General features: G+C 40.0%; 1 protein-coding gene across 1 annotated transcript in view; it reads right to left on the bottom strand.

Moving 5' to 3' along the window:
• The window catches only part of MKLN1 (muskelin 1), a 97,344-nt gene that overhangs the window by 26,708 nt on the left and 49,127 nt on the right, over nucleotides 1-21,509 (bottom strand). The window contains exons 9-11 of the mRNA XM_050893086.1: nucleotides 19,220-19,332; nucleotides 3,435-3,647; nucleotides 1,414-1,635 (exon numbers count right to left, since the gene is read on the bottom strand). Of these exons, the coding sequence (XP_050749043.1) occupies nucleotides 1,414-1,635; nucleotides 3,435-3,647; nucleotides 19,220-19,332 (548 nt within the window). The remainder of the gene's footprint in view (nucleotides 1-1,413; nucleotides 1,636-3,434; nucleotides 3,648-19,219; nucleotides 19,333-21,509) is intronic.

Below are 21,509 nucleotides of genomic sequence, written 5' to 3'. Positions count from 1 at the left end.
AAACAAAACCCTGGGACAAAAGACAGACTGTAAGAGAAACCTTCCAGGTACCAGCACATTACTAAACTCAGAACAGGCAAATGGTAAGCCGCAAGCCAAGAGTAACAGGTTTATTACTTCTTTCAAGTTTGCCAAGTGGAAAGTCCGTACGAGGCAGATTATTTTTCTTTCAAATGGTTGAGTAAACAGCAAAGGACCTAAACTTCCATGACCTGTGCTTACAGAAACCTGTATTCTTGCGTTTACCACAGACATATACTTGAAAAATCCTCAGGTACCTGTGCAGAATTTTGTGTGGCAATATGTTTTTCACCAGATTTTAGAGAGCCATTCAAAAAAAAATAAAATTGAAAGCTCTGAAAGCACAGTATTCACTACAAAAATTCTGATCTTTCATTTGAAAGGCAAAGAGAAATATACTCAGTAAATTGTTCAAACTGGTCAGCTTTGAATTGGTGGTATCAGTATACATTTGAATGCCACAATATTAATTTTAATTCTCTTCCTCCCCACCCCCAAGTCAGAGCTTAATATCAGCAGAACTCTACAAACTCCACTTACTACCACTAAGAAGCTGCCATGTAAATTCAGTGCAGAACTGCCACTGCACCACACCTACCTATGCAAGCATCCCTACTTGATGCTAATCCCCTCTGTACTGTGCTATTCCACTGAAAACACCTACGTGGAAAGCTAGTCCAGAACATATGACACTAACCATCCTCCCTTTACCACCCTCACCCTGCAGTTCCCATATTCTACACTTAAGCAAACACGTGGTTGACGAGCACAACTGGAAAGGCAATAGAGGGTGTTTTTTAATACCCAATACTAAATAAAATGCTATACGCACCGTGCCCCCCCATCCCTCTGCTCTTCCATCAGGCTCTGGATGAAGTGCCCATAATCCCAGCTGTGCCCAGCTGTTAACAGCTGCTCAAGACAACAAGCAGTAGCTGGGTGCTCAGCACAAAGGAGTATGAGGCCTGTGCATCGATACACTCCCAGTAAACCCCTGCACTAGTCAAGTTTACCATTCCAGCAACTACACAGGGTATCCACTAGGCCAGAAGCTTCTAAGTTGCTCTACCAACTTTAAAAGAAAAACTCTTTAGATCAAATTGAACCATAGCCTTTGGGTATATTTACCATTATTCAATTAAAATCAACTATTTAAAATTCATCTTGCTTTTTACTTGAAATTTATTCAGTTAAAGTCATGAAAGCTCCAAGACTTGAATTAATACCACCTGCACTTACCAAAGAAGCATCAAAATGTCCGCGAACATAAAATCAAGTGAGACAACACACCACTCGGGAGATTAAAGAGCTTCAAACTTGCAAGAAAAATCAAAACCAGATGTTCTCCTTAATGTCAGGCATCATAAATCAAAGTATGGTGTGGATACTTACAGAATGGAACAACATACAGTGTCCTATTCGGGATTGGATATCCTCAGGTCCAGCATTACAGGAATCCTCTCTCAAAAGTTTCCATGTCTGACACTGGCAGTCAAAAGCAAACAATCCACTGAACTGCGGTTCACTGGCTCTGCTGTCATCAACGCTGCCGTTGCAGGTCAGAATTCTGCCTCCAAAGGTATATATCATGTGTTTTTCAGAATCCATACACATCTGTAAGAACAAGAGAAGTAGTTTTAAGCCAGCACATTAAGACCTGAACACTCTAAGATTTAAGATTAAACATCCCTCCCCTGCAAGTGATACCTAGTAAATTCAACAGTACTCTGCACATCTCCTGAACCTCTAATAAACAGAAAAGAACACACGTGTCTTCACGGTTGACAGGTATTAATCTCAGAAGATTAATTAATTTAAAATGCGAGTCTAATTTCAATTAAGAAAAAAAAAGACTGTATGTACCCTTCATCACCTAAAAAACTCGCCTCTAGCTGCTGATTACAGGGAAAAACATGTTAGTCTTTCGCCAGGATCTGTAGCCAATTCTGCCAGAAAGTTAACAGAATATCACCTTTGACAATGGCTATGCAAGGGAAGAATTCAAAATCACTGCTAATTTACTGACCACCACTCAATCGATCCAAAAATCAGCCTGTGATTTGCTACTCAGATTCCATCCCAAGCATACATTTACTGTTACCCCCATTACCTCAACATAAAGTAGGGGCATAACCTGGCCAAGCATTTTTGATGACACTGCAGCAGAAATACGTTTATCCCCAAAACCTGAATTTAGGTTATGGCACACAAGAGATGCACCGCAGTACAAATCAAACAAAACTCCCTGACTCCAGGTGATGTTTTCAGACACAGCACAACACAGAGGGTTACAAAACATTGGGGTGGGGGGGGTAGGAGGGACCAAAACAGACAAGATTACAGTAAGATAGAGATGCTACTCAGCAAAGCCTACACAAAACACTTCTAGTGCAGCACATTTTTGTGAAGGTTAAACAAAAACCGCTATCGCAGTAGGTACTGAGGGAGAGAAGAAGAGCAGCTGCAGATTGATAAAGAATTCAGGGAGGACATTCCTTCCTAAGAGACAGCAAGGAAAAAAGAAACAATTTCAGAAGCAGGCAAACAAGGCACCCAGAGTAGCCTTGCCAGCTGACAATTTACTTTTGCCTTTTCCCCAACACCTGGAAGACTGGTATTCGTTATTAATAGAACAGAAAGACTGATTGCCTTTTGTTCTGCAGATAACACATATCTTTAATTTTCGGTGTCAGCAGAAACGTGTATTATGCTGGCAAACAGCAGCTTTAGTTACAGAACAGCTAGTACCAATAAAAGCAGTTCTTGGGCTGCTTTAAAAATGAGTACTGATGTGCTGTTTCTTGCACTCATGCTTTATAAAAATCAATTAAGAACAAAATACCTTTTTCAAGTACACAAAAGCCATTAAACACACAATATAAGTAAAAAAGTATTCAGTTTGAACACGTGGACAGGTGTGGCTTTTTCAAAGATTAGTAGCCACTCTTCTAAGGTGTTTCAATCCTTACAAAGCAAGCACGTTCTACAAATTTTAAAAGATAACTAATTTTGAAAGAATCCTGATGGCCTCATTTCAGCAGCTTGCTTATAGTATTCTTCCAAAGGTACCATACACAGCTTTGCAAGTTGTTCCCCAACGCCCTCTGACTAGGCAGATCTGCAAACCCAGCTCAATGAGACTGATTAAAAGCAGATGAACTGTGCTTTGAGCTTTAATAAAATGTGTCTTAATAAAACGAATTTGCTTGCAAAGGTCTGTATGATTCTTCTGACTTGATTTGATTAGAATACCAGTAGTCAGTGGCATTAGACAGCAAGGCTATTAGAATTTAACTGCAGATCACAGCCTTCCTCGTCACTGCTACGTTACCAGCACTTCTAAATTGCAGGCTACAACCAAAATCGATTCACAAACATTGAGAACTTGCACTACGAGTCTCAGTGTAGCTGACCTGATGATCAAACACCAGCTTTGGACCTCCATCCGCTGCAGTGTCTTCACTGAGTAACATCCATGTGTTTGTGTCGATGTCATAGCGATAGAAGTCACTTTTCAGAGATTTGCTGTTCCTCACGGAGGAATCCAGATAGCGTCCCAGCGTGTAGATCTGCCTTCGTTGAATGTCAATGCACATCTTGTGACAAGATCTGGCACTAGGACCACTCTAATGAAGAAAACGACCACAAAAATAAAGAGAATAATGTATTTAATATTGCTCCGGGTAGGTCACTGCACACTCACTAAGGGCAAGTAAATACTATCAGCAACTGGAAATCCTTTGAGAATTCAAGAAAATCTGCTTGTAATCAGACAAATACAGGATTAATATGTAAGTATTTATATAACAGGACATTCTATAACTTCTTTGTCCTTTAGAAAGACACCAGCAGAAACCTTAACACATTTTTTACAACAAACTTATGACTTGAAGCCTTTTTGTAAGATTCTTAGAAAACAGACTGTTTCCTCCCAAAGTGATTCTCAGAGGAGTGTGAAAGCTACTTGATCTTTTAAAAAAACAGAAGTTGATGCACATGAGAGGCAAATTAAGATGTCACAGCCTATAAATAACTACATAGGAAGAAGATTAAGAAGTGCTCTATTACAAGAGCCTCTGTTTTATTAATAGGCTGTTTTCTAACAGATCATACCCAGACACTCCCACAAGCCATCATATCCCGTAACGGGTCTTTGAAGGTAACAAAAGCACTCCCTGTCCTTCACAAATAGATATGGCCATTCCGGCCTCCAACTCCAAGAAAGTTTCCCACGGTAAGCAAAACTGCTTGAGTTATGATCTTCAAGAGAAACACAGAGGGCCCCTGTCCAATTATTATGTGCTTATCCATCCAGGAGCGCTCAGCTTAAATCACGGAGTAATTTATTCAATGGCATTACAACGATGCTACGCATTACTGGGCAGTATCCTTTCTGCTTCCCAAATCTAATTTTGAGAGCCTTCGTACACTCATCTTGAAGCATGAGTGATACTTCTGTACTCCAAAATACTAGAAATCAAGATGTGCAAAGCCTTATTTGCAAAACATCAGACGAAAGAAAAAGAAAAAACTGGCATCATGCTTATAGATAAATTCTATAGCTTATTTAGCCTTAGTTTGTATAATTTTGGCACTTTATAAATGAGGATGCCAGAACAAGGCTGGCTAGCTAACTTTGAGAGTCTGGAAACCAACATGAAAACTGGTAAGATTTCAAGTGACAAAAAAAGGTAAGAGGTACAGAAGACTGAAGTATGAAAGAAAAAGAACTATTAAAATCTATTGAAAAACAGAGATTATGCAATTAGGCAAAGACGTAACATAAATCACCATTTATTACAAAACTTACAGTTAATGGAAAGTAGTCATGCCACACCAAATAATCAGCACAATATTTGCTCCAAGTGCTACTAAATACTGCCTTTACAGAAAACAAATCTTCATAATTGTACCATTTCATGTAAAAAATTATACTGAAATTATTACTGAAACTTAAAATACAGTGATGGAATAAATTTCACTAAGCTGGATAAAATATGAAAGGAAACATTACATTTTTGTAGCCAAAACTTTACTACTTATGTTATAGAATTCAGTTTCTTGATTAAAGAACAGTTACAGGAAACTGTTTACAGTAAGTCAAACGGCAATCTGAAGAGGTGAACTGAATTGTTCATATTCTGTAAATATGAAGCATTATGTTAGCAATGATTACAGCTTTGAGGATTAGTTACTTCATGGTAATTAAGATAATTTTCTTTTCTGAAACAAATACTGATAGAAGTGAAACATTAGCATGAAATCCTGAAATGCAGCATAAGTTCATTCATTGCCTTTGGTCACATGGAAGAAGTTGACAGAGAAGGCAGCAACATACTTAATCCTGTTCCTAGAAAATACAAATCAGTATCTTCCAAAGGACCCTGTTCCAAACACAAAGGGTAGTTTCTTTGCATGAACAGTACCGATTTGAGTATTCACAAAGGTTGCCCCGATTCACAAGAAAGTAACCCCAGTAGACAAAGTCCATCTCTAGTTACGTAGCTGGGACACTTAAGGATATGCCATTGTTCCCCTGCCAAAGAGCACATATTTGCCTTGGCACAGCTGCCTTGTAGATGAAATGTTAAGACCTACCTGTGCTTCCTGACTTTCCCCTCTTTGTCAGGTCATTGCAGTTTTTTAATTGAACCTGCTGATTTAAGTATCTTCTACCACTCCCTCGCCGCTATATGCTCTATGGGCATAAATCCTACTAAATTTGCTCAAATAACATCTTTGGCATTTTCAGGAATAAATCTCCAATTTATCAATTTCCAGACCTGCCTTGCCTTGAAGAAAAGCTGCATCTTCAACTGAAATTTGTCTAAGTACAGACATGAGTCTAAGACACTTAGCACCTACACTACCAGTTTCAAGCCATTGGCATCAACAGCACAGGTACTACACTGGCTAAGTATACAACATACAAATTTCAACTCCTACGACTATGTTAAAATGAGAAAAGAATTCAGGAAAAATATCTTCATTCTTGAGATATGTATTGGTCACATCTCACACAGTAATATCTACCTTTTTATAGAGCTACTAAAGGTTTTAAGTTTGACCATTTCATCTACACAGGCACAGAAACTTCATCACCTCAAGTTCACTTAAGAACTTTAAGTTCACCAACTTGCAGAGCCTGCCGTAGTATGAACTATCTCTTGTAATAAAGAAAACTTCATCCAATTCGTAATCTTTTCTCAAAGAAAACTGGAGTTATTCCTGCATATCACTTACAAGATCAGATGGAACCTGCCAAAAGTTTCCAATTCAGTCTACATGTTTACCAATATGAGTAAATAACTCCATTAAACAGTGGTACACATTGGTTTGACATTTGAGACAGAAGAGAGGAAAGACCTAAATCTGTGTTCAATTGCAAGCTACTCAATTTGACCATGGGAGTCCTTGTAGTATGTATAGTCTTCAAAGGGGGACACAAAGTCCATTTAGAAAGACAGATATGGGCAGACACTGAAAATGAATAAAACACTTCAAGGCACATGTGGTTAAGTGAATCAAGAGCCCGTGGGCGGTTGCGAATGTTCATCCAAAGACGTGTACTTCATGCGGTTACAATAGCAAGCCTGTTGTTCAGACAAAGAACACACTGCCACAACTTGTCATGGAGAAAGTGACCCAGCAAATTCAAATGGGAAAGAGTTTGTTGATTCCAGAAGCGTTCAAAGAACTTGACCCCTCATAAGCAACAAGTGAGAAAAATTGACCATGAGACACATGACTCCCTTTAACCTACGGCTGAAGAGATCAAGCATGGTTAGAGGGCAGGAGAACAACCTTTTGGCCCCTCCTGCCAGGTTGTAGGCTGGTTGATGATCCATGAGTTAATGTCCCAGGGTGAGTGGATTTTACTAGAGATCTCTATACCCTTATTCAAATTTGGGCCTTATCATGAAAGATGAACTGCAGACACACAAAAAGTATCTATTGTACTTGCTACTTCTCTAAACATACTGCCATTCCCAAACATATTTGCAGCTAATAAAGACAGTTTCACCTGCACACTGATAAGCACAAGAGAAGATTAAACAAGCCCAAGTTTTCTCGAGCAGAGAAGACGGCAAATAACAGTTTTGACCGGTTTCCATTTATCTGCTTCTGTAGTTATCTGAACTCACAACAAGTCAATGCAAGACTTCTCATTAAGTACTCGTTCTTTAGATCCAGTTTCATCGAACTGTCTTCAACGTTGTTCGCATGTGGGATCTACATTTTTGCAGATGAAGCTTCAAGAACTGATTGACTGATTTAGCAGAGGTATTACTTCCCAAACAGAGAGCACCTTAGTTAAAACAGACTCCAGTAAGTCACATCCAGCAACAGCGCCCAAACGATCCGAACAAACACTGGCTTTGGGGACTCCTTCCAATTCTCATCAGGAAGCTCCTGGCACACACACCACAGAAACCACACGTGAAAGAAGCTTGTGACTAGGCTAAGTTCTTATTCAGATGGCAAGCAATGTGTTACACTGCTTTGGCCAGTCCCTCCGCTTATGCCAAGGCTGCGGTGGAAATAGTAAAGCATTAGCATATCACATTTCTAACCTACAGGACACCAAACAATACCAAAGATTACTAAGCATGGGCACTGTTCGGTTTCTGTGGAACTCAATAAGTGCCCACACGGAGCTAAGACTAACCTGAACAAAATGGCTCTCTGCCACCCAGCACCATTGTACAATTAGCACAGCATAATAATGGCTAAGACAGATTAAACAGTATGTGCCATGGCCCCGTTTTAAAGTGCTACAAAATACGAAGCTTCTATGCCCTACTCTAATAACCTTCCTCAAATGGGTTGGTCTTGATGCAACTCCTCCAGTCTCTAAACTACAGATAAATGCCCTGATGAGGGTGAGATGGTAGGGAAAGGAAGAGAGTACGTATAGCTAGGAGTACCTAAGACAGGCTTTCGATCCTTTAAGCGCCCAGGAGCGACCAAGGCCAAATAGGATTTTTTGGTTTCGTCAGTGCTACACGAAATTCAATTGTGCAACGCCAAGTGAATACACAGTATACTTTATGAAAAGCCTTCTCAACATGCTAAGCCACTTTATAAAATCTAATTAGAGCTTTCTTCATTTAACTTGCAAATGCTGAAAGCAATTATCCCACTTAAGGACTAACTTACAAAACGTTTTCAAAAAGCAACACAACAGCACCGAGAGACAACACTGCCTCCTTAGAATAATTGATTTGTTCCTATACAGGAGAGAAAGCATTGGGACTCAACTCCTTAGGGTAGGGTCTGCTCAAATAACTATTTATGCCAGAATCAGCATGCATCATCTTAGCAACAGCATCCTGGCATGCTCCGCTAAGGCACAAAGATGATAGCTTTCATTTTTTGTTTTGTTTTTAAATAAGTGTCCTACGAACCCACTTTAATGTGAACAGGACTGTAGGAAGCCAGTTCCACTCCCCATCCTACCCCCCAAACAAAAACTGGGGGAGCTTGGCTTCTTTTGGTTATCATAACCTTTTGCAAATAAAGGGTTTTCAGTTGCAAGAAAATCTGTTTTATTCAGACTGATCCAGCTGAAAAACCTCAGGAGCAAGCCTGGACCCTGTTCAAGAGTCAGGGAAATAAAAACAAAGAACAGCTGACTAATTCTCCCTTCTTGGTGCTGTAAAAGACTGAATGGAATGTGAACACTGCCTCCAGTATAAAGTTCAAAAATAAGCGTCATGAGGTAAATGCTCTTGTCCTAAAGCAAACTAGGACGAGGACATAAAAAGACACAAACAACCTACTTTGTTTCCAGTTCTCAGAGCAGGCTGTCATGCAACAAATAGTCCCTCCTGCCTACACACAACTGCAGAGATTAATTGCTCTCATTTCCCAGAGTATAATTCATTTCCTCCTCCACCCCACCCCCACCCCAAAAAAAAGGGAAAGTTCTCCACAATCTTGAAAATGAAAGGAAATGCATATTATTCCTGGCATTCACTCAAGTCTATATGCTTTTTAAGATTAGAGCTCGTTAGTGCTTTATCAATGTCAGTCTTCAGCTAATTCGTACTCCCAAAATGTTTAAGCTAAGCTATGGCTTAAAACGATTTGCTTTACTCTAGACGAGTACTAAATTCAGCAAGAGAAACAACTAAAGCCATACACAAAATAAAACACTTTCATCCCATACAAGTTGCTCACAGAAGGCATTTTAAGTTTCTCATAACCGAGGGGTGCCAGAAACCTAACAAAAGAATTTATTCTATAGTTTTTTACAGTAGCATAGGGCATTTGTATTGCCCATCAGCCCAAAACACAAAGCAAAACAAGCAGAGGCTGATGTATTGCTTCTAATGCCCATGCGATCACCGACCACGTGCCAGGACCGCCAAGTCACGAGAGAGAGCAGAGTCTTGCACGTTCAGGCACACAACAGGAGCATCACCACAGCACTCGTGGCCAGAGCAGCCCAGCATAGGCACACGGCTAGGGGTGTGCGCCGTCTATAAGGGTTTCTTCAGTGTGCAACACCCTCCCATAAATGGCATATCCCAGCTACTGTTTCCTATTCTGTATGATGGCAGAAATCAGTGCTACACGAGTTATTTGATGTCCAAGACTTGACAGCTCTAGCACTAGACTTAAAAACCTTTGAACGTCACACAGGGAAGACGCAGAAAAGGATTAAACTGGGATCTCTAATGTTTCTAGGAGCACAAGATGGAAGTCTACCTCCAAAAAACACATTCTGGATGCTGAACGTACACTCCATTCATTCAATTACTCTGCAAGTTTGCCTTAAGTAAAGGCTTAAAGCAGCATACGAAGCTAACAGTTACGCTAGGTCAGCAGCCACACACTTCCACTCTAAGATATTCTTGCCACTATTTATGGAAGGTAACAGATATTCCAACTTACTGTTACAGCTGCTGTACCAGCTATAAAGAATATTCTTTGAGAGTATGCAATTTAAATACACTCTGCCAATAAATATTTTGGGAAGCCTATTAAATAGATCAGAACCTGGCTAAGAATTACAACGCTCAAAACTCCCCAGGACCAGTACTGGAAAGCCATGGGTCTACACAATTTTTCACACAAAACAGTTAAATGTCTTACAACAAATATTAGGTTTGGATATCAAAAAGTTTCTGACAAGTATTTGCAAATAATTAACTATTAATAAGTCTAGCCATAGCTAAGACAAGGAAGATATCCTTCGGTCAAGCAGTTGACATAGTATTTGAGCTATGGCTAATCTGCTTACAAGTACTCTCCTATAGCAATGCAACTAAATAGATTTAGTTGCAAAGTCCTTTCTGGGCAGCTGACTCGGACATGATGGAGCAGATTAAAGTCAGAGGCAGCTTTTAGCACACAGTTTTGATCCATCTCTTTAAGGTGGGAAAACAAAAAAATTAAAACAGGATGAAGCGCTTTTTTTCCCTTCCTAAAAGCATGCACACATTTGGGATAGTCCTAATTTCTCACCGTTGATACTTCATGGCCTCAAGCTGAGCCTTTCTCAAAGACACTTTCCCTGCTTAGACTAGACGTAAAAACCAAATGGCCCGGTGTTCTATTTTTGAAAGACGGTTCAATGAGCTTGTAAGTCAAATGATTAAGCTCAGAGATCATACGACATGATCCTTATGACAGCAGTGGTCTGGATTTGATGATTCATGAGTGGCCCATCCCTTCCAGTCCTGCATGAGACTTGACTCAGACTGTTTGCTCCATCCTTCAGGGATCAGTGCAGGTTCATCACAGCACAGAGGAACACAGACTCAGCGCAGCCCATGAACATTGATAGGAAAAGGAATAGATGCTTAATGTTCTATTCCCATGATATTACCTGCTAAAAATTAGTCTCTCAGCAGGCCTGCTTGCAGAAACAACTAATTCTAGAGTACTTGCATAAAGGAATGAACTAGCACATGATCTATTGGCTTCTGATGAACCCTGATTAACGCACCTCTGAAGAAATAAAGCGTGCCCTATGAACTGACTCGCAAACTTTCCAAAGCACCAATATTCCGCTTTTGACAGCTGTGCTGCATGAGTTTACCTACAGTGCAGAAAAAACTTTGGCAACCGAAGCCTGCATTACTGCCAGTGCAGGGAGCCACATTCCTGGGTCATTTCTGAGCTATGTGCTCTCACACCAAGGTATCTTCAAGGCCTTCCAGCAATGCATAACATTGTGGATCTCATGTTGCAGTAAACCAAGGCATCCTAGGACCAACAGAATTTCTAGGCAAGCAAGGAGAATAGTGGAAAGGAGGGAAAAAAATAAATCAGAGCTTTAAGCATGCAAACAGCGTGAAATAATTCTTTCATTTATGTGAAGCAGGTTGCAGGAACGTGTATGAAGGTCTTGTCTAGGCTTTAGTTTACAGTCAAAAATAAGTCATCCAGCCTACGTGATTCAGCTTACAAATGCCAACAAGAGAAGCACTAAAGTAATACCCTAGTACAAGACTACCTTGAAGCAAAAGTATATCAATACTGTGCTATTTCTAACAAAAGGCACAATTTACCTGCAAACCGAGCGCTACTCACGCTGATGAAATGTGAATAAAATCATAGCTTCTTAAATTACAAGTAAATTGTTGCTTTGGTACACATCAACTGCTCAGCTTTGCTTTCAGTAACACTGATGAAATACAACAGACGACCCACCACAGAACCAGAGCTTTCACCAGCTCTGAGAGATGGGCCCTCAGGACATCACCCTCATGTGCCGAATTTAACTAAGCCCATTAACAATTGCAGGATGTTGAATGAGGTCATTTTTGCATGCATCGTAAGTTCACGTTGTCCCCTCATTACCAGTAACAATGGCTAGTGAAGGTCCAGCCAAGAGCGATTTTTCCATAGATGCGAACTATTCAGCTCAGCTACAGTCACACTTGCAGACCAACAGGCTAGCAGCTGAAAAAAATTTAACTAGTCATTTATGGACTGTTTAGCCACAAAGATGAGGACACAGCAAGGCTAGAATTTCTAAAGTTGTTGGTTTTTTTTTTTTAATTAACTGTCCTTGAAAAGCTGGTGATAAACACGAAATTCTAAGTCTAAATACTTTGACAGCCACAGGCTCTCAGATGTTTCTGAGAAAGTGAAGACAGTCTTAAACAGATGACAAAGGAGTAGTTTGTACCCAGTGATGTTAGAAGGTCATAAAAGTGGCTGTATAATTTTTCCCCTCAGGCTAACCCATGGCTATGAGATTGCCATCTCAGGGATACAGATACTAAGTACAGTTTAATGCAGGCTTCTTCTGTTAGCTATCACAGCAACATGGCAAGAAAAAAAAAAATATATACATCAGAACAGAATATTTTCGGCACTGAAAAAAACAGAACTGTGGAGACTGTCATGTCTTCTTTTGAACTGAGTGACAGATGAGGAAAGATGTAGCTTCTGAATTTTTTGTTTATATCACCTTTCAGCTACTGTCAGAACATAATTTAGTTATCCAGCTGCAGGAACCGCATCAGTTACCACTAGAAGTGCAGCACATAGCATAGTGTCTGCTGTGTCATAGTTTCAAAAAAAGGCACCTCCAATTTTGCAATAATCTACACAGAGGAAAATCAGCCAAGAAACAGCGCAAGTATTTTCACTGGAGGTCTGTGAAGCACCATGCTAACCCCTTCTCTCCCATATATTAAGAAGTATAATGCACGGCAGCAAGCACGTGTGGAGGAGCTTTTAAAGACAGAGCACTGAAAACAAAGCATGCATGGGGCAACACAAGGACTAGAACAACACAGCAGTTCCTGAATCCCAGTATCAATAAAACCTCCATCACATACCTGCGCTGGAAAATTCACGGACTAAGTCCTATTAAACATACTAAGCTTCTTCAGGTCTGAGAACTCAACATATCAATGCACTATCCATTCTGCCAGTATATGCTCTCAAGACAGTCCAGAAAGCTTAAGTGCTAATTACCTCCAAAACCTGGTGGCAGAAATACATTATTAGCAGCAAGGTCCACAAAAACTTACTACATTTTCAAGCACGTAATTATCCAGACAATTTAGCTAAGGATTTGTCTATGATACTACTTCAGAATGCTTCTCCTATGTTACCATATTGGGATAACTGATATTTCTTTAGGGATTTCTGTATTTGTACAGCTTGAGGAGTGTTAATGTAACGGCAGTCTTTCACAGTCTAGCTGAAATAAGAGACTACTCTACTCCCAAGGCAAAGTTGACTGGTGTGTGAAGCTACTTTCACGTTGCTGGCAAGAGAATAAGCTTTCCTCCCACCTTCTACCCCCACATACTCTCCCTGTTTCTTTAAAATCCTTTTTCCCCATCCATTCAGTGTGAAATGCAGGGTGCCAGGATTCCACCTGGCTCTTGTCTTACAGGCGTGTATTGCTGTGTCTTTAAAACCCGAAAGGATATAAATCAGCATTCCTTATACCAATATCCGTCACTTCACTAAATCCTTACCTGGAAATTCTGTAATACTTTAAGCAGTTGAATAACGTGTCATCTTCCCTGAGATGCATTCACAGTCACCCTAGCGCGTCTCTGCGTACTGCCTCATTTGCAATTTACAGGGAACTGGATGATGCAATAACTTCCTAATGAAGTCATATAAGTAAAATAAAGCTGCATTCCAGATGAGAGATCAGAGCAGTAAACTCATCATAAGCTAGAGCTGAAGTGGTGATTTTTATCGGAACGTAAACACCACAAATCAACTATGCATGATGCATTACTTCAAGGTGTAAAAGTAGTTTACAAGCTACACCGTTTGCAACTGAAGACTTTATGATGGTTTGGAAATCCACGTATAATCTGAAGACTGGCACACACAAGCTCCAGGACTGCCAAAGTTTTGCAGCCTTCAGAACATCGTGCATAATGCGTTTATTTAAGTACTCCCTTCTCTATGAGACTGACTTCAACATGAATGTGTGGAGGAAAGGGACCCTCCACACATTGAAACATCTGGTGTTAGGAATAACTGAAGTTTGGCTGGTTTTCCGCACTTTTTTCATGCTGGAAGCAAGAACTACAGGCACCTAGTGATGGAACGGAGTAACTTAAGACCCAGAGATGTTTTAAAATATGGATGATCTTTTCTTTAAAAAAAAGGTCAAAGTTAAAAAAGACAAATAAACAAGGGTTAAGAGGACAGAGCTCCTTAGGCACACAAGGTAGCATAAGCAAATAAGTTACCTTTAAAAGCTGAAAACCTTTTCAAAACAGTTCATTTAAAAAAAACCAAACAAACAAACAAAACAAACCCACAAGGTACTCCTCTCTCAACAGGGTCTTTTTGTTTTAGGCTGCCTAAGTGGAAATCACTGGAGAAGTTAGTCAGGCATATCTGAAAGTCTCTCTCTAACATTTTGGAGACAGAATACTGGCTAGAACATTTTAAAACCATTATGCTACTAAGCAGGGAGGAAAATAAAACATTAGCATGCGATATTTAGGATCAGCCTAGAATACTTTTCATTTGGTTCACTTCAGCATCTGCCTTCTTTGTCTCTACTTTTGTAGGCATTTACACTATTTAGGAAGTTGGCTCAGAGGTGTATCTGCAGTATCCAAGTTTCTATTGCAGGCTTTTGGGGACAGCTGCTTTCTCCCTATGTGCTTTTGTGGCAGCAGGCATCTCGTACAACTGAGCATCTGTACAACTGGAATTACTCAGAAGTAGGACATGGCAGATTCAGTATATTAGATCTCAAGTCCTTAAACATGACAGTATTTGAAACAAAAAAACCCTCAAGTTACTTATAGCATCTTCCAAACTGTATCACCATCTGTGGGAAGGAGTCAATATTTGTGACTAGTTCAGTTTCTACACTTAAAACAGCACAGGGTAAAAGCTTTACATAGATGAAGCTTACATTTTTCTGCATCACACCCCAGAAAAAAAAAATAAAAGACTCATATGTGTCACAAACACTTACAAATACATAAAATGCTTGTGTGGTAATATGATGTTGGAAGCTTTGGGTAAATTCATCCATGTCAACAAACGTAAAGAAATTCATGCAGACACCGTAGCAAATTTAACTGGAAGTACAATAGCAGATGAAATTCACCCTGGCTCTCACTATTGTGAGATCCTTCTACACTTGTCAGCTTTTACTTTCAGTATCCTGGAAGAGCACTTGGTGTTAGCAGCAAACTGTCACCTTACAATACAACGATTTTCTAGATCATTTTGAACCTACTGAACAGCAGGCCCTTGTTGACCTACACTTTCCTTCATTGTGAGAAACAACTTATCCTCTCAACCAGTTAACCCATGACAAGACCTTCACTTCTACCTTTGGCAAGAAACACTTTAAAAGTTTTTGAGAAACACGGTGTCACCTAAACCTAACCCATTTACACAATTTCCACATCCTTCACAGAGCTGATCTGTGAGCAGGATTTCCCTCTAAAAAAAGCCAGAATGAGAATGAGTCAACATACCATATTTACAAATACGCACCACAGAAGCTACCAATTTGTGTAGTAACACACTGTTTGAAGGGAGATCCTGTATCTCTTCTCATGTCTCTAGGAAATACTGAAAAAAGGTACAGGAATACTAGTGACATACAAAATATGCCAACTATCACGCTTCTTTATTCTCATTTATCAGATCTCCAGAGGCATCAACATCCCTCAGCATTTTGATCCTATTTAAAAAAACCACATAACCATCAATTTATACCAAGCGAAGTCTTTCCTACTGTTCACTTAAACTGTCCTCCTGTACTGAATTTCACTAAATTAGCCTTCAAAAGAGAAAGTTGCTGCTTGGAAACTAGAAATATTAGACATCAAAACACACACATTATGTTTCTCTATTAATTGACACTGGCCTAGGATCAAAATGCCCAAGGAATGACGAGGTCTGTTTTTTCAAAACTATTTATTCCCAAATCCTGGGAAGGTCTACTGATCTACAACCACTAGTAAACCCTGGAGACAATGGCATTTGTCAGAACATTCCACTTGGTTCAGGGTAAAAACCCTTAGAGGCTCTTAGACTAAACGTGTTTTGGCTGTGCCTCATGCCAACTGATTCGTAGAGCTGTTGCATACTCGAGCGCTCCAAGAGTAGACAGGAGGACAGGAGTTGCGGGTACAGTTGAGAGGTCATGAGCTGCTCCATAGTGCATCCTCTTGGAAGGATGCAGGCTTGGAGGAGGATGATTTGACAAGGACTGCAGGAGCCTTGCCAGATCCCTACACTGAACAGATGATGGGGAAGTTCTAATTCAGGTCTGTTTGTCCATCAGCAGCTGTGGTACTTAACACTGGAGGTTCAGCCCAGCACTGCAAGCAGGTCCTCTAGACCCTCTTTTTAAGACTGTAAGTGATCAGCTACTCCAGCAGCACTGTGAGCATTTTTTCCTGACGTAAAAAGGGCTGTGGAAAATTAGCTTTGGTAGTCTAACTGTTAAAAATCACAAATGCAACTTCAGGTGACAAAGAGCCATTTCTCCAGCTCACTGGCAAATTCTGAAAAACAGCAGCAACAAAGTTTACTAAAAAGGTCACACAACCTTTTCATAATGCATTGCAACAGAAGCTACCAGTACCTTTATCCCAAAAGCGTTAATTGTGTGTTACCCCTACAACAACACTGGATAAGACGCAACTTTTACCATATTCCACTCTTGTCCAAACTTAATTATTGAGTCGCTAATTTAACCACTGTCACTGATTAATTAGAACAAAAGAGCTAGAAGCAGAACCAGCACAATACAACACAAAAACAAGACTAAGTTCTACTGGAATCTACTCTGAATTTTTTTTTTTTAAATTCCATGTCAAGAGACATTTCCTTTTAGCAAATTGTTTGTGAACAGTTGATGTCCCTATTAGAGAAACATCTGGAGTCTTTGTTTTTTCATTTACTTCTCAACATTTGAGACTGACCTTTTCATTTCTAAATCAGGTTTTATCCAGATCTCGGGGGGGTGGGGGGTGGGCACGGATCAAAAAACCTGCTAGTTTGCAAGTACAGCAGCCGCCAGTTCACTGTACCTCAGTAAGTCACCAAAACCCTGGACTACGCCTCGGCAGGCCTTCTGAATTCCACTGCAGACTATATCCACGCAGAGCGTCCTTCTAGAACTCCATTTCTAGCGCCACACGTGTTTCTTTGCACTTTTCTCTAAGTACGTCTCTTCTTCAAAATTCCCCATGCACTCACCTCATTCTCCATCTTTTTTAAATTCTCCTATCTTGCCTCCTCTCAGCCCAAGACCCTTCCCATCTTCCATTTGAATTTCCTGACCTTCCATTGCATCCTGTAATTTTTTTTCCTCCAAAATCCCTTTTATAGCCACTTTATTGTATTACCTCACAACTCTTCTACTGTGTCTCCTCCACAGCCCCCCTTTGCATATCCCTTCTTTCTCCCATCCCAGCGTTACCCTGCTAGAGTCAGGCATGAAGAACTTGAAGAGAAAACATATGCTGCTCCTGGCACTGCTGATGCCTTGCATCCCAGCCAGGCCTCCCAAGCTTTACAGAAGCTCAACTGGATGCGGCAGGATTCCAGCAAGAAAGGAAATTAATCCCTTAAACACCAGAACTACCCACACTGGTTTGTGCAGGAAGAAAACACGGTAACCCCTTTTTGACAGGAAGGCCCTATTTCACTGCATCCTAAGCTAGACAAATGTACACACTAAGCAGCTACAAAGCAAGAAGAAAAGTGAATGAAGAGACAATTAGAATTGCTGTGCCTTCTTTTCTATCGCTGTTCTTCACTTTCCCAACCTCCTTATAAAGGGAGGCAAAGAAAAGGAAGGTCTAGCTGTTTATCATACAGTCGATAAAAGAGATGAGTCCCAATTTCCCCTTGGTATTACATCATGCACCCCCTTCCTTATCTTAAGGAGGTTGGGAAAAAGAGTGAGAAAAAAATAGTAAAACCCATGGTTCAAGACAAACAGAATCAACACAAGCCCAGCCTACAGGACTGGACCCTGGAAGACTAAATCCAGCTTCAGCATCATATCAGTAAACATACGAGTAGCCATGAGCAGCGATGAAAAGACTAAGAGTAAAAAAAACAACTTACAATAAGAGTAAAAAAAAACAATTTACAACGATATAAAATGTAAGGACAATTTCACCTTTATACAGCTCTATTATGATAGAAACTGGAATATCATGTTCAGTTTTGTTATTGCCCATTTTGTAAAGGATGTTAGAAATACTAAGTGCATGACATGCACAGAGATTTGAAGGCTACGGGAAGTGCCTTACTGTGAGATGGTTTTTTCAGCTCAGGCTATTTGCCCTACTTGATTACAACCTCTAAACACCTTTGCCAGGAAAAAATGGCAATATTAAAGTGTTATTTAATCTGGTACGGAAGCTCATAAAATAAGCTATGACAAGAAACTGGAAAAATACAAATGGGAAATAAGACTTTTTTACACTTTTTTCAAATAGTTGAGGAAATCAGCTCCTGAATTTGTCAAAAAAAATGGTGGAATCTCAAACTTTTCATACCTTCAGGAAGAGGCTGCATGAATTTCCTGAAGTTATGCTCGGACAAACAAGCAATGAACTCAAAACACAATAACCACATGGAACTTTAAACTTCACAGTATACAGTAAAATGAATTACACAAGCCAAAGGTCTTGGACTTTTTTTTTTGTTACCTCTTATAACCCAAGCTACATTCATTTCAGAGGTTTCATACGTCAAATACTGAGCAAAACAGGCCAAGGAAAATGGCTCAAATGAATACCACGAAAGCTCTCGGGATTGTGTGGCCTCTGGCAGTTACCCCTGTCCTCTAGATTTCTGTCTGCTAGTTGTCCATTCCTGTTCATTTTTGACAGAAACTAAAAAAATAAACAATTTGTTTCTGAAGCTCAACACCAGCATCAGGTCTGAAATGTTTGTTAGCAAGTCTGGTTGTTCAGTCCTATCAAATTATTTAACTCATGTTCTACTCACTGAACTGATTTTTCGCCAATCAGTCTGCTCTTGAGAAATAAACCTTTCCCCTCCAGTAACCTTAACACTTCAAATTCACATCCATCTCACATTTTCCCAATGTAAGCATTTCAAAAGTCTTCAGAACTTGAAGGTCTGAATTTTTGTGGCTCTCACTGCACGCTATACATCAATACAAGCAGTTCAGAAGCATGACATTTTTCTGTGCAACAATTCAGATGTTATTAACAATACGGACATTTGCAGAACCTACCTCTTTCTCGGTGTCCCTGGATATACAGGTCCACTGGTTTTCCTTCACACTGTATGCCCAGAAGTCAGCCAGATCCTGAGTTCCATCCCAGCCACCAAACAAATAAACAGTTTCTATTAAAAAAAAAGGAAGAACATGTTAATTTTATTTTTAAAAGAGAATGCCTTTAAACAGGCTAATACCTACAGAACACCTGTGACAAACAGACAGACAATCAGAAGAGAAATTGAAACCGATTCTTACTTAAAGCACCACTACTCTTCGAATGGAACCAGTCACCAAGACCAAGAAATGTGGTTTGGTTTAGTAATGGAAGTTTTTAAGATTGATAGACAGCCAATTCTCAAGGAGTCATTTTCTATTTCTACATTTACATAAGAGGCAGTCAAATCCGCAGCCTTCTGATTAAAATTCAAGAAAGACAAATGAACAATAGCCAACATTTTGGATACTGTGCATTTTAGTCTATCAATGACATCTCAGCTTGTACCCTCTTTGGCGCAAGTTCTATAGATGAGAAAGACTTCTGAGATAGCAGCAGCAAAGGTTTTCTGTTTAGTCCAACCCTTAGAAAGAAAAGTGTACTTCAACAATGAAATCCTCTTCAAGGGAAATGCCTTGCATAAAGTAACTTACCTGATGCCACAAAAGCAAGTAAGTAGAAGAGTTACAGATTTAAGTCAGTGTTTCAGGCCTATCTTCAGAGTGTGTCACCTTAAACGCACAACTGCTCCGTGCACAGCAAGTTCGAAGGCTTCTCAGACTCACTGGTAAAACTAGATGAAGCTTCCAAACATGGGAAGCATTTAAGGAAGAAGTCTCTGTTCTGACATGGAGAGATAACTAAGCTGCTCCCGTTATAGAAACATCACTATCTGGTCTCAAATGCTAAAAATACTTCATTTTTAGACTGCTTTAAAACACAACACAAAGCCAAGTCCAAGAAGAACAAGCCACCGAAGACTCGCAGAGCTTTGAAAAACTCCTTTAAAATCCACAAACCAGTTCTATTATGGAGGTAATGGCCAATTTTTAATCCAACACCAATTAAAGAGCAGACTTAGAAGCGCGATTATAAAATGGGAATAGTCCCTGACCCTTACCTACCATCAGGATAGTGGTCATCACCATGGAAAGGTTACCCTGGTTCATTAACTTTAATTACCCTTCCTCCTGGACTCAGGGCTCCCAGTGTTCCCTGCAAAGAGCAGGTCCCTTTGTGCGCATAAATTCTCACAGCTCACAAAACCCACATTACCACAACAGCTTCATTGATAGCCGAGAAAAATAAAAGATTTGGCACCAGCTAAGTATCCTATTGGGGCCTTGCCAAAACGTCATGCCTGCCTGTAAAGGCTTTGTTGTCTCAGATGAAATTTAATAGCAAACCTGAATGAATCTGATGAAAACTCAGAGTTTGAAAGTTACCTAAATCAAGCTGACAGAATTAAATGGCATGTAAGCACTGAAGGAGGAGTACGATCATACAGCTAGTGCAAACTGTGAGCATCCCCGGAGTCCAAGAGCAACAGTAATAACAGAAGTGCACGTGAACAGTGTGCCAAACTTATTGTTTATCTTGATGTAAAACTGTAGCTCAGATGAAAGAAAGGCTCCATCACTATCTAGACTCAGAATGACTATCATTTTTAGGTCTTATGACTTATTACAGAACTACATACATATTTTTATAGGAAGTTCCTGTATTTTTAAAGGAACATTTCTTAATGCATAAATGCATCTGTTGCTGGTAATGTCAAGAATATAATTTTTCATAGTTCTTCTAAAGTTTGCAATTGTTCTCCCATGGTATAAGGAAAAATTAGTTGTTTGGTGGGTTTTGGGTTTGGTTTTTTTTTTTTTTTTCCTTTTAAAAAAGTCAAACTTCACTCTGTTCCCCAACCGGTATCACACCTTCTGCTCTATTTGTCAATTCAGATTTTGTGGGGAGGGTTACTTTTTCACCCTGCATGCAGAGATCCAACCAGGACAGACCCAGGATGCACGTCCAGCACTCCCAGGCATTGCCACCTAAACAACATACCAGCAAATATTCAAAGAGAGCAGACACAGGGAAGAGACCACAAACTTCCAGGCAGCAGGAGTGGGGAAGCTTGAAGGGAGCACAGCAGTCTCACATCAATATAACTACTTCTACTGTAGCAGCACTAGGGAACTCAAGATGCAAGCAGGATGTCTTGCTCTGGCAGAGGGAAGCATTCTTCCTCTGTATCCGAGCAATATGTAACGCAGCAACATTGATGCTGCTTTATTAAAGTAAGCCTCTATT

The sequence above is a fragment of the Gymnogyps californianus genome, chromosome 1 (assembly GCF_018139145.2).
Source record: "Gymnogyps californianus isolate 813 chromosome 1, ASM1813914v2, whole genome shotgun sequence".
Classification (NCBI taxonomy): domain Eukaryota; kingdom Metazoa; phylum Chordata; class Aves; order Accipitriformes; family Cathartidae; genus Gymnogyps; species Gymnogyps californianus.
Note: the sequence above shows the minus strand (reverse complement) of the source record. Positions and strands in the feature narration are given on the sequence as shown.